General features: G+C 37.2%; 1 protein-coding gene across 1 annotated transcript in view; it reads right to left on the bottom strand.

Annotated features, from left to right (window-relative positions):
* Positions 1-612: 612 nt before the first annotated feature.
* The window catches only part of kcnb2b (potassium voltage-gated channel subfamily B member 2b), a 97,811-nt gene continuing 83,876 nt past the window's right edge, over positions 613-14,547 (bottom strand). The window contains exon 3 of the mRNA XM_084399252.1: positions 613-3,360. Within this exon, the coding sequence (XP_084255378.1) occupies positions 1,420-3,360 (1,941 nt within the window). The 3' untranslated portion in view covers positions 613-1,419. The remainder of the gene's footprint in view (positions 3,361-14,547) is intronic.

Below are 14,547 nucleotides of genomic sequence, written 5' to 3'. Positions count from 1 at the left end.
CCAACCGCCATGCCAAAGCAAGTAATATACATATACTTCCAGCAATCTTGAAATAAAGGCAACATAAAATGAATATTTTCTCAGGTGACAGGAATACAAATTTAAAAAACTCGGCCAGATGATAATATATAACTCAAAAGAGAAATAAATATTCTTCAATACTCAGTAAAACTGGACAAATGTGAGTTTCTGTTAAGAAATTACTCAAAGGTTAGGCATCTGAATGATACAGATGTGGTGAAATATGAATAATAATGAAACGACTTAACTGTAGTGCCATTTACACTACTGTACTCTTGTCATAACTTTGATGTCTGTGTAAATCAAAACATAGTTTGGGTTTTGGTCCTTTTGATAAACCAAGAGGATTGAGGTTTTTAGTTTTAAAAGGGAAATGTGTGAACAATATTTGTAGGTTTTAATGACCAGAATGACCAGAGGTTTTAATGATTTGATCATTGACTAATTGTACAAAATTCAACTGTTTGCTGTGCTATGGTATATTTGATTATTTAAAGATAAGTTAAGACATACATACCTGCTGTAACCATGTGTTTGTGCGATGCATGTTTGAACTTAAAAGCAGGTTATTAAGCTTGTTTTTTTTTTTTTGAGAAGCTATCGTGATACATAAATGTCAATAAATAATTAGCATTTTCATCTACTTTATATTATCTGATTGCTAGTCTCATTTGGCAACTATAGGTTTATATGCAACTTTAATATCAAGAAGAAAAAAAGGTGGAGCAATCCATCTGGTCATTAAATCAAGATTTTGATGCTGCTAATTTGAGTACCAAACCAAAAATAATAAAATGAATCAAATAAAATCCCCAAATAAATATGTGATATTATAGACCATTCCTAAATCGTAACACAAAACACATCTGCATTAGGTACACATTGCTTTTCTAAAGAAAGTCATGATATGTTTCAATACGTCGCTACTTTGCAGCTCACTTTTCACAGTCTTTGATGAAAAATTCCCTCTTTAAAACAGAAAAAAGGCTAACAAAAAACCCTTTTGATATCTACTTTGCCCTCTGTGCATTTTCATTGCTGTAGTCTCTATATTTACCGTGGAGTGCTCTCAGCAAACTAAGCACCGTAAAACAGCTTTGTTAATATGCATGCTCATGTTCTGACTGTCTCTATAAAATGATAAAACAAGTGAAAAGGTAAAATGTACAGGTAGGTCAACGATGTCCTCATTGTTTGGTAAATACATTCTAAACAAGCCTCTAAGTTTGCACCCGCATTCTCCAGGTCTCGTCTGCAAGAACTGCAGTCTCGTTTGCGCTATTGACAATAACACAATTACAAGGGACTTTTCATGCCATGCAAAAATATCTTTCAGACCACATCTGCGTGCCTTTTCTCCCCCAGTGCGCTCCATTCTGTCCAAATGTCAGGCCACAGTCACATCCCGGTTTCGCAAGATGGCGAGTGATTGCCATCCCCTGGCATTAGATGGATCTCCGGCGTAAACATGTGGTTCTCCATCTTGTGTTCAGTTTGGTTGGAGTCTGGCTTTTCCTCCTCATTACCACTGACTACACCGACAGTGCAGTTCTGTGCTGCTCGTTTGGGCGAGGAGATGGCTGCAGAAGCCACTTCCATTTGGTTCTGTTCCTCATGGTACTCCTGTTCCTCCAGGTTCCCCAGAAGCAGCGCCGTCTCACCAGGATGGTATCTGCCGGCCAGCATCTTCGGAGAAAGAATCAAGCCTTTTATTGGGATACTACCCAGCGTCTCTGAATCCGAACAGAGAGGAGAGCACTCTCCCTCCGGGGAGTCATCTTCCATAAGACTGTTGTTGACATCCTGTGGAGAAGAAGTGTTAGGCGGTGTCAGAGGAGCATCCTCTGGCGTTTCAATGAAGTTGACTTTGAGGCTCTTTGTCTTCATTGGATTCGTGCCACGAATAGAGCTTCTGATGTTCTCTACAACCTCGTTGAAGTTCTCACCATCTGGTTGCAGGTCAGCGTCTCGGTTGACAGTCCCAGAGTTCTCCACGGGACTTGTTTCAGAGGGGGTCAGCTGGCCGAGTTGAATATTCAGAGGTACTTTCGGTTGCCTTTGCTGAATCTGCTCTGCTGTATATGAAGGGGTGGATGCCTTCTCACCCTGTCCAAATTCAGCAGTGCAGCTTGCAAAGCTGTCAACGCTCGATATGCTTCTGACCTCTGTGATGGCTCTTTCCTTGGGTTGCCCCTCATTGGCAGTCGGGACTTCCTTCATCTCCAACTCTACCTCATGTTTTGACACGGCCACAGGTTGTGTGCTGTTGGTTGTGCTGAGATCCGAGAAGGACTGTGTCTTTGTCATCTGGTTATACATTTCCTCCAGTTTCTCAACGTTCAGATGCTGTGGACTAGGCGCTCTGACGAATTCCCGTGACCCGTGTTGGCCGCTGTCGGGAAACTTCTTGTCAAAGGATCTGAGGCTGGTATCCGAGGATGTGCGCTGTGGAATACCCCACCGGCTCGGAGAAAGGTGGTTGTCCATTGGCTGTTTATCGTCATTTTTGTCCACGGCAACGTCCATTAACTCCATGCTTCGTGCGAAGGCATCTTTCAGGTTCATTGAGACGATGCTTCCGTTCCTCTTGGCTCGTTCTAAGGCCTCTCTTCTCTTGATGGCTTTCTCCTGTCGTTTCTGCTCCTTGTAGAACTCGGAGAAGTTATTCACAATAATAGGGATGGGTAAGGCAATGACCAGCACTCCAGCGATGCAGCAAAGTCCACCGACTATTTTGCCAAGCAGAGTCTGTGGGTAAATATCTCCGTAGCCCACTGTCGTCATGGTGATTGTAGCCCACCAAAACGAAGCTGGGATGCTGGTAAATTTGGTTGCATCCTCATCCTTCTCTGCAAAGAAGACCAAACTTGAGAATATCATGATTCCCATGGCTAAGAACAATATGAGTAAGCCGAGCTCATTGTAGCTGCGCCTGAGGGTGAATCCAAGAGACTGCAGTCCTGTCGAATGTCTCGCCAACTTCAGAATCCTCAATATTCTCATGATGCGGAATATCTGCACCACCCTCCTCACGTTCTGGAACTGCAGCACACTTTTGTTCGACTCGGTCAGAAAAATAGTGACATAGTAGGGTAATATAGCTAACAAGTCAATGACATTTAGTGGCCCTTTGAAGAATTTCCACTTGTTTGGTGATGACAGGAAGCGCAGGAGATACTCCATTGTAAACCATGCGATACACACGGCTTCAACGTGAGCGAGTTGAGGATTGTCATTGGCTTGGCCAAATTCGTCGATCACTTGGAGTTCAGGCAAGGTGTTCAGGGACAGTGCAACTGTTGAAAGAATGATGAACAGAATGGATATGATGGCCAATATCTGCAAGAGAAAGAAAAAAAGAAGCTTAAGTTATTATGATTTTTTTTTTTTTTTTTGACATTCTTGGATCATTATGCAAAATGTACAATGAATCTTTAGAGCAAAATATTTTGTTGAGTTGCTGAAGTTAAAGTTGCAAAAATATGTTTAGTTAAATTGTGTACTCGCTTATGCAACCGACAGAGGCATAAAAGCACAAAGCCCTTCTCTCTCTCTCTCTCTCTCTCTAAGGGTTCACTTAATTTAAATCCTTAAATAATAACAAATCCATTTTTAGAGGACAATTTAATATAATGTATATTATTTACAATATACTATTTAATTTTCCACTAAAATCTTTTTTGTTTTTATTTAAGGATGCATTTGCTCTTCAATTAAATATTGTTGGCACCAATAATCCAATTAAAGTTTAAAAAATAGTGACATGATTTGTCTTGAATTCATCCTTTACATCCTCAAAAGTAATCACCAAACTTTCTTTTGCATGCCTGTTCTTGTGTGCTTTATGCATCTCAAGCATCAAGACCAATTTCCCTGTTCCTAGAACAGCTCTGAAAAAATTAATAACATAAAAACCATTTTGCTATAATAAGAGGAGTCAGTCTCCATGCTTGTTCTGTTTGTGTGCCGTAGGTGGGACCGGAAACTGGAAAAATAAGGTTATAAATAAAACCGGGACAAAAATAGCATCCCATTTTCTTTGATTACCTGTGTTAAAATGGACCTCAATGAATGAGCGAGCATATGCTATGAATAACAAACATGGGCATGAATGAAGTGACACAGCTCTCTGCCCGTAAATGGCTTCAGTAAATGAATGAGTGGGAGGATCAAGCGTGAGAAGACCTTCCTGCCCGTATTGACCAACTGCAGGCTGAGCTTTTCCAGTAAGAGCAGGTCGAAGACAACAGCCGTCCCTTCACCCACGTATCTCTCACTGCACCCTATCTGCTGAGAGTAGTTCATTCAACATGACCCATTTGTCACCCGTCCTCAAACTTTGTTAAATCATGGCCTTACCATGCTACTCTAGTAAACAAAAGTATCGCTTTTTGCCTTTTTTAAAGACAGTCCTGGCAATTCTTTGTTCTCTCAATGATTGCTTTTTTTATTCTCCTTTAAAGTCTGGCAATCCAGTGAAAGAGGGATTTAGTCATATGTAACTCGTCACATGGACTCACAACCTGACGCATTGTGATAATGTTCTTTATCTTGTATTCCTTTGTAATCTCCTGCATCTTCAGATGTTTCACAAGATTGCGATTATACGCAAACAAAATAAACTCAGGGCTCAGCTTCAGAGCAAGCAGCATATTAAAATGACATAATTTATAATTAAACATCTAGAATTTCTGGTCCGTTTTTGCATAATTCTAAATCAGTTATTTATGTAATTTATCTTCCTTTACAAATATTGATTTCTGGCCCATGTAAAACCACATGCTAATGCTCCATTTCCTGTGGTGAACCATGACTCTATTACATAAGCCAATGCAGTGAACAGCTTTGAAACTGCAGAAGACAGTTTTATGCACAAGTAACAATTACTGGCTCTGGTATTAATGAGGCATTAATATGGACTAATAAATATATTTTTGCATATTTTCATAAGTATCAAATTGTAATATAAATTTTTTTTTGTTTAAATATACATTCTAATAAATAATATTTGTTAAATATAAATTAATTAAATTTTTTTGTTAAACCCTTTTTTTGTTGTAGCAGATGAAAGGTGACTATTATTCTGATGGCGGTCGAGAGAAGGTCTCCAGGAGTATCAGGGCTAATGAATCAAATCTTCCATGGCAGGCTTAGAACCTTTTATAAATGAGAGCAGGATTGATATTTATTACGAGAGAGTTCTCTCAATCATCTCTAGCGCAGTTCGCGTGATTCTGAAGGCCACATAGCTTTCTCTGACCTTGACGTGTTAGAGGAGTGAACAATCTCCTTTCTTTTGAAGAATTCTGTCTGGATTATACACTGAAATTGTGCCCACCGTGCCACTAATGCAATCAATAGCAAGTTTTCATTTAGGTATTTCAACTTAATTTTACAGTAGTAAATTGATATGAAGATGTCTATAAACATAGTCATTGCTTAAATGTATCTATAAAGACCCATTAAAATGAGAACATGTACAACATGTTGTTTTCAACATTAAATAATTGACTTTAAAATAATCACTGTACTAAAGCGAAAGCAAATGTAAAATATTTAAATATTTTTGGGGGATACCTGTAAAATTTTGAATAAATTAATCTTTCATTTATCTTCATCTTAGAAACAATTTTTTTATATATATTTTAAATTAATTTTGAGAGATTTCTCTCCCTCCATTGACAGTCCACACAACTACCATTTTGAAGCTTCAAAAAGTTCATAAAGAGATTGCAAAACTAATCCATATGAATTGAGCAGTTTAGTCAAAAAACTCTGAATCGCTTTATATGATCAGCAGGTTGAATTTAGGCTTTTATTCACAAATAAACATTGATCAGCAAACATAAACAGATGCCGTGCATGCTGTATGTGCAAGAACAAACCTCATTGGTTCCATTGTGAGCTTTAATACCAAAATCTGATGTGTGTTGATGATGTGTGAGGTTGATATGTGAATAAAAGCCTAAATTCAATCTGTTCATCATATAAAGTGATTGTGTCTCTTCAGAAAATTTGGACTTAATGCTCAATTCATATGGATTCGTTTTACAATCTCTATATGCATTTTTTTGAAGTGGAGGATCTCTCAGATTTCATGTAAAATATTTTCAAAGATGAACGAAAGTCTTACGGGTTTGGAACTACATGAGGGTGAGTAATTAATGACAGAATTAAAAATTTTGGGTGAACTATCCATTTAATTCAAAATAAATAGTTTCCACACTATCATTCAAACATTTGGGATCAGTAGGAATAATACATTTATACTTTTATTCAGCAAAGACACATTCAATTGATCAAAAGTGACAATAAAGAAAGACATTTCTGAAGTAATGGCTGCTGAAAAATATCACAGGAATAAATTACATTTTAAAATATATAGTAACGTAAAAAAAAAACGGTTTGAAATTGTAATACTACTTCACAATATGACTGTATGTTTTTACTGTATTTTTGATCAAATAAATGCAGCCTTGATAACTAAGCATAAGAGACTTATTTAAAAAAAACATTTAAAAATTCTTACCGACCCCAAACTTTTGAACAGTAGTGTATAAAACATTTGTTAACACTTTATTTTACAGTGTCCTTGTTACATATGTTACATGTACTTAGTAATAACAGTAAATTATGCCTAATTGCATGCAACTAACCCTCAACCAAATCCTATACCCTAACCCTATAGTAAGTACATGTACAGTAGTTGCTTAATATGACTCAGTACTTAAATATAGAATTACACTGTAACAATGACACCTTAAAATAAAGTGTAACCAAATATTTTAATAATTTGCTTTGGTCCCACAAACGGGGCTCATCATTCCATTTGTCATTTCTGCGTTGATTTCTACTGTATTGTTTTTGCACCGTTAATGCAAATTATACTGCATGTCTGCAGTGGTGAATAAAATGTTTATGATGTCATAAAGGGAGCGGCTTCAGTTCTCTTTTAAAACCTCTGAATCGGTCCACTATTACAAGCCGACCACATACAAGGTTAAACCATAATATAAGGAATGCTCAAGACCAAAGAACTGGCCATGAAATGAGCTAATGCCTTTTATCTCAGTCCACAAAGCTCCCGCTGCTCTACATTTTGTAAAGCAATAGCGCTTGTGGTTCAGGAAGTATTATAATGAGCACTCGGTGGAAACCTATTAGCAGCATGTCCCATCAGTCAAGCATGGATTTACTGAAGAACTGTGAAGTCATGGTGTTCTAAGGACACGAAATGCCGTCTCACTTCTACTCTCCTGAGCAACTTCAATCCCGTTCCGGATTACAGCAATAGCAATGTTTCCTTTGTCTGTACTGCATGTGCAGGAGCTACTTGTCTGTACACAATGTGTTGTGAAATTCATTTAGGTACTATAAGTCATACATTTTATTTATCCTCCCACCTCAGCACTTTCTATCAATCGGTCACATGCTTGCACTTTCCAAACAGCTTTGAAAATCACATACCCACAGGCAACATTACAGAGAGTGGGGTCAAATGAATACGGACCAAAGTGTCTGACCTTATTTCAGTGAATACTATAGTGCAGCATTAACTTAAATGAAGTGGGAGTTGTTAAAGAGATAAATTCCGATGTGCATCCATGTCGGCTTCATGGGTTTATTGGGATAATCCTTTTGGAAGGACCCAAGGCCCTCTCATTTTGACCCAGGAACAAGTCTGCAAGGTCGCTTCTGCTTGTCCGTTTACGTCATCGCATGTGGTTGTTTTGACTGTAACAAAAGCTCATCCAGCAGCTTCCAATAAATCTATAAAATGTATTACATGAGTTTTGAGATTAAATGTTTTGTCCAGCATGTGGTGAAAAATTTCTAAAAAGACCTGGCATTTTACATATTCAAACATTTTCCATATTAATTTAAAGTCATTTTTAAAGTCAAGTAGCATTTTAATTGGCAAGTGCAAAATTAAACTATACTATTTTAATATTTACAATTTTAGTCTTAGTAAAATTAACTAAAACTAAAATGCACAAAAATGGCATGATGAAATATTTACAAAATTGAAAGAAAAAATTGGTCAAAGGACAAAAGCTATCACTGTATTGTAAGAAAAAATTCATAGAAAAACTGAAAAGGTACTTTTAATTTTCTGCCAGGACCCTGAAACACAACACAATGCAAAGCGTAATCCAAAATATGGGTAAAACTGTGACAAATCAATATGGAATATATATATATATATTAAACACAGTATGCTAGACAAAATGACTCCAAGACTTTTCCAAGACTGCAGCAAATAATCAAAGGGCTATGGACGTATTCCCAGGCTGGCCGATGTTTCTCAGACCGCTTTGTGTCATCGGAATGTGAATGAGGAGAGCAAATAAATAAAAGAAATTCCACTTCAACTTCTGCTTATGTGGACATAAGTCTCACTGACTGCTCAGACAAGCTCAAGAGCCTTTGGTCTTGCCACATCCAGCCAAACCAAGAGAGTTGAGCAAGCATCTTTAAACATCGTTCCTCATTCCATATCTTTTCATTTAAAGATGTTCAATAATGAAAGACTTAAATCTGGCCAAACCCACTAAAGTATGCAAGATCTTCTTGCTTTATGGTCCCAAGGTTTTAGTCACCTGTCACCTCTTCCATCCAGACCTATGGATATGTTCTTCCACTGGGACACTAACTTCCGATCTTCCAACTGTCACGGTGGACAGCCGTGTAATTTCCTGCCTCGGCCTGGTTGGCTCTTACCTACACGGCATGCAAGAGAAATGCCCTGGGCCACACCAGTCTTTCTGTCAACCTAGAGAGGTTATTGATTGAGTACACATCACATTATGGACACTGCAAAGAGCAAGCTCTGCCAAGCCATATCGATCGGCCACTTTGTACATAATCGTGCTTGATGCACCTTGAAGTGGGACAGTTTGCTGCCCCACGTCATCAATACTAGTGCACAGATGGGGTTATTTCTTAAATATGGGATCAATTCCTGTCGTTATGACTGGGGAAATGCTGAAGGATCACCCAATGTGATACTCAAATATTGTTATTAAGAGAGTCAGAGAAATATATGGTACATGGTGCTTGCTGTTCCAACAGGGAGGAAAGGTGAAATACACTCTCATTGTGGAGCTTCCTTCTTAGAGACAAAAGATGAACAGAGAAAAAGATATACAGTGTTCAGGTTGAGTGCCAGTTGTGAAATGTTACATTGCATCAGTAAATGTTTATTTATACGACACCATTTTAAACCAAAAACAGATTTTTTCTTAATGCGTTTTGCCCATTCGCTTACACGACAACGACATTTTGGGGGAATTTGAAACGGGTTTCAAAGTGCATGTATTTGAAACCGATACCATTATCGTCTCTGTGTAAACTGTAAAAACATGAATTCATGGCATCGTGCACATGCGTGTTACATCTTCAGTCTATAGGCTCGTAGTTTTTCTTTACAAAGTGACATCGCCAACTACTAGCCTGATATGCATAATACAGCTTTTTAATCGTTTTCGCAGATTCGTGTGAATGGGGATCGTTTTGACAATGTTGTCGTCTATACACAAAAAACGCAGATTATTTCCAGATTATTTTAGTTCAAAATATGTTTGAGCTTATATATCTCAATATTAATAACAGTCTGGTTAATTTTGAGTCTTGAACTATAAACTCTCAAGTGTTGGCTTTCTAAATGTATGTGTGTTATGTTTCTATTCAGAATTACTTATGAGCAGTAACCTTTTTATTTTGGGCATTTCATGTATGCAGCACTAGCCAAAATTGGGGGTGATGGGGAAGGGGTTAAAGGGTTAGTTCACCCAAAAATGAAAATTGTGTCAGTAATTACCCACCCTCATGTCGTTCCAAGCCCGTAAGACCTTCGTTCATCTTCAGAACACAAATTAAGATATTTTTGATTAAATCTGAGAGCTGGCTCACTCCTCCATAGGCTTCTAAGACACTATAACTTGCTGGCCCAGAAAATGTATTAAAGACATCGTTAATATAGTCCAAGTGACTCCAGTGGCTCAATCTTAAGTTTATAAAGCGACGCAAATACTTTCACGTAGTGTTTAAGCATAGCGTGTCTGTGTTGTACGTCACACGTAGGCTCACTATTGGCCGACGCTGGTCATGTGTGTGATGCGTGTGACGTGCAACACAGACGCGTTACGCTTAAACACTACGTGAAAAGACTCGAGGCCCAGAGAGAAGGAAATGAAAAGTGGAATAAAGTCGTTATTTTTGTTTGTTTTTGCGCACAAAAAGTATTCTCGTCGCTTTATAAACTTAAGATTGAGCCACTGGAGTCACTTGGACTATATTAACGATGTCTTTAATACATTTTCTGGGCCAGCCTATGGAGAAGTGAGCCAGCTCTCAGATTTAATCAAAAATATCTTAATTTGTGTTCCGAAGATGAACAAAGGTCTTACGGGGTTGGAACAACATGAGGGTGAGAAATTACTGACACAATTTAAATTTTTGGGTGAACTAACCCTTTAATGGTAAGACTTTTTAATTTGCAACAATACACCAGTAGGTCGTGCTAAGTGACTGTATTATGATTCATTGAATCATTTATTCGCTTGGTCCAAAACGCTGATTAATTCAGGAACAAAACAAGTGACTTGCTACATTTGGAATTTACTATAGTATTGTTCCAAATGGATAACTTTATTTTTCAGTGAAACATTCACTCAACTGATTCGTTCTAAACACTGATTCATTTAGAAATGCCACTACTGAGTTGCTCAGAGTCATAGATAAGCAATAATTACTCTGCTGTTGGTTCATTCAGAACTGTTTTCATTGTTGGATCAAAAATAGACAAAGTAACTGACAATATTGTCTCTAATATGTAAGTTACTCAATATTAACATGATGATACTTTGGGAACATCTGGTGTGATATTGCTCATCAAATGTATGAAACTTTAGCATTTGTAGGATGAGACAACAAAATCAAATTGATATGCATGATATGATATTATATTTGAATGCTTTTACATTCTCTCGCAAAAGTATTGCATTCTCCCAAGAAACTTTGCATGTTCTCGTACAACATTTTGTGAACAAATGCAAAGCTTCTTGGGAATGCAAAAGTTTTGCGAGAGAAAGCAAACGCATTGAAATGTATTTTTTAATAATTTGAATTATTATTGAATTAGTTTCCATACTTCCATACATGCTTGGTGTTTTTGTGGCCAGCGTTTTCTGTTTACGCAGTTTATTTCTCAGTTATCATGCTAGTCATGATATACCAGCTCCAAACCTTTGAAGTTACTATAGTTTATAAGCATTGATTTATCGCGACGAATCTTGGCTGTTTAAAATGCGGCGAATAAAATCAAACAAATGTTAATGTTGCTGAGCTTCAGGAGGTCAGTACGTGTTTGACTGCCATGGCAAATACGAGTGATGTGATTGGCACTGGCTACAGACAGCTTTGCTCAGGTCGGTCCCAGGCTCATCTTCACAGCGTTGAGACCCCGGAGACTTTATTGACTGGGCTATGAAAAATTTCGGTTGTACAAGCTCCAAGGTTTTAAGGGCTTTGGGAGCTAAGCCAATCTCAGCTTCAAGAGAAATGACCGCTGATCCATAAAGCAGAGAAAAAAAAACACAGAAAAATAACGTCAGGAGTGTCAAGTGGCCCACAGATGATATTTCATGATGCGGAGATATGCTTCACTGAATTTTTGGTCTACAAATTACACCACTTCTTCAAGATTCGAACAACCCCACTGTGGAGTACCTGAATATAAAAGAGGAATCCATTGATGTGCTTGATTAAATTCAGTCCTTTGTGTGTCATGCTCTGGCTGTTTTCAATTAATGATGCTAATAACGACAACCAGCCTCTTCATCTTCCTTTAACCATTCCTAATATGATCAATAATGTGTCTCGACATGCTTTAGTGAATATTTCATCACCACTCAGAATGTTCCTCTTAATGAGGCCCTTAATCTAAAATTCACTAATACAGACATCACTTATCGCTTTTGAGACATGAGGAAAAGACAGAAGTGCAAACAAAACATCCCATTTTTAAAATCAATTTGACAAATGACTGCCATGCATAATTGATGCACTCTTGTAAAAGGTTGAGGGGAAACCCTGGAGCCACGGCTTCTAGTGTAATGACTTTCCAATAGGTAAATCTAATCAGGCTGAAAGTGCTTGTATTAGCTCTCATTGACTCACCTAGCCATTCATAGCGCCGCTGGCATTGTCTCGTTCTAAACCTCGAGTCTGTATCTTCACGCGTGACATCTTCTCTTCAAAGTCTGTCCTTCTCTCTTTGACAGATGCCAATATTATTGACACGGCTTCTCTTAAACCGTTCGTCAAAGGCTCAGAGAGAACAATCTAGCCTTAAGCTTCAATACGAGACAATTCTTTGAATGCACCAGTAAATACCCTTGTAAATGTTGTACAGGTTCTGTGACGGATTGATGGGTGTGGGGGAGTGGAAGAAAACACTCTCTGTCATACTCTGAAAGCTGAGCCAGGTTTGGAGCAATAGAGCAGCAGTTTCCCACAATGTACCTGCCAATCCATTTGATCCAATCAATATATATATAAGAATAATTTAGTGCAAATATGGCTGGGTTATATAGCCTAAACAATTATAATTGTATTATTTTATTATAATTAAAGTTCAGCATTATGTATACTGATATACTTGATATACAGTATCTCTCTAAAATGGCTTATAGATATATTTTTTCCCCAGAGGAATATCATTTTAACCAAATAGCCATTGCAGTAGACAAGTAGATTGAAAGTGTTAAATGCAAAACAGTGTTGTTATTCACTAAAACTATTAAAATCATTTTGGTAAATGAAATAAAGCTGAAAGAAAATTAAATGTAAATATTAGATGATAAACTTAAAAAGATGAATAATGTTGCCTAACAGAACTGAAGTACAAAAATTATTAAAACTAAAACTAAAACTGAATAAAAATTAAGCCATAGATATAAAATAAAAAATACAAAATGAAATTAAATTAAAACTGCATATAAAATATTATTAAATAATAGTATATAAATAATCCCAAAACAACACTGATGCAAAATACAGTAAATATCCAGTTACAATGTTCAAGGCAAATTTTCCACTGAATACAAGGCACAAAATAATTGAATCATTTTAATATTTTTGCAGCATGGAGACATCCCTGAACAATTAATAATTAGTACTAACCAACTCTATTGTAATTTTTGTCTTTTATCAGAGATGCTATTAAAGCACTCATATATGCGAGTTAGCTCCAAATATTCTCAATATTAATTTTTGCTTAATTTTATACAGCAGTGAAATATATTTTGAATATTCCGTAATTATCGCCCAGTCCTAATTGCATTCTTCATGAATCATCCAAAGAACCCATTGGATACTCTGCTTATCTAGAATCCATATGCATTGTCACTCAAAAGGAGAAGTGTTTTTGTATTTACGATGTCTTCAGGACACCTTGAGGCAGGACAGCTATGCTCATGATCCAGTAAACATTGTGGGAATGAGCTGCCCTATGGCTATCAATGCCCAGAAGCACAGCCACCTCGAAGAAACTGGAAACACACAACAGGCCGGAGCATCCTTCCTCTTAAACACGCATGCCGTGCTCCCATTACTACTTGCAGTAATTTAAACATACCCAGTTTTCTTCAAAGGAGGGCACTCAGCATTTTGGAGACTTTTTTTGTCTTGTAACTATGCAACGGCACTCTCGGGGTTCAGTCAATCTATACCTTAAAATGTGAAGCTCAGTTCATGAGCAGCATCTCCAGCTGTGTGGGCTGATAGGACATGAAAGGAACCGTAATGAATAACAGATTCACACCCACTCACTCACTGGTCATCCTTTCTTTCTTTCTTTCTTTCTTTCTTTCTTTCTTTCTTTCTTTCTTTCTTTCTTTCTTTCTTTCTTTCTTTCTTTCTTTCTTTCTTTCTTTCTTTCTTTCTTTCTTTCTTTCTTTCTTTGGAATGTTTTGCAGGCTATCAGCATTTCAGAAACTGAGAGTTGTGCAGCTTAGAGCTGTGAGCTACTGCATTGTGGGGAGAGATGCCCGTGTAACTTTAACTAATTGGTGTTTCTATTCACTGCAAAACATTTTCAGAGATGGATGACTTGAGTTTTCCCTCTCTCACATTCCACACACTCTTCTCTGGTGCATTTCCAAGTAATGATAGCCTCTTAAATACCATATCTTGTCTGCCATCTGGTCTCTGAACATACAGTATTCAAGGTCTGTTGCTGATTTTTGTATTTTTCTAATTTCCTCATGACTTGCAAGCACCATGTCACCTACAGCAAGCATGCTCATTCTAGTGTATGTACTAATACACAAGGCTAACAAAACAGATAGAGGGAGACTATTGACCGGAAAACTAATTAGGGAAATACAGTATTACTGTAAAATTTGTGATACATACAGTAATCAAAATAATTCAGTAATCAGAACAATTTATGTTGGGCTTACTAATAGAGAATAATATTTAGTATAATAAAATATTTAAAATAATAATAAGGGAGAAATAATT

This window comes from Rutilus rutilus, assembly GCF_951802725.1.
Source record: "Rutilus rutilus genome assembly, chromosome: 24".
NCBI classification, from domain to species: Eukaryota; Metazoa; Chordata; class Actinopteri; order Cypriniformes; family Leuciscidae; genus Rutilus; species Rutilus rutilus.
Note: the sequence above shows the minus strand (reverse complement) of the source record. Positions and strands in the feature narration are given on the sequence as shown.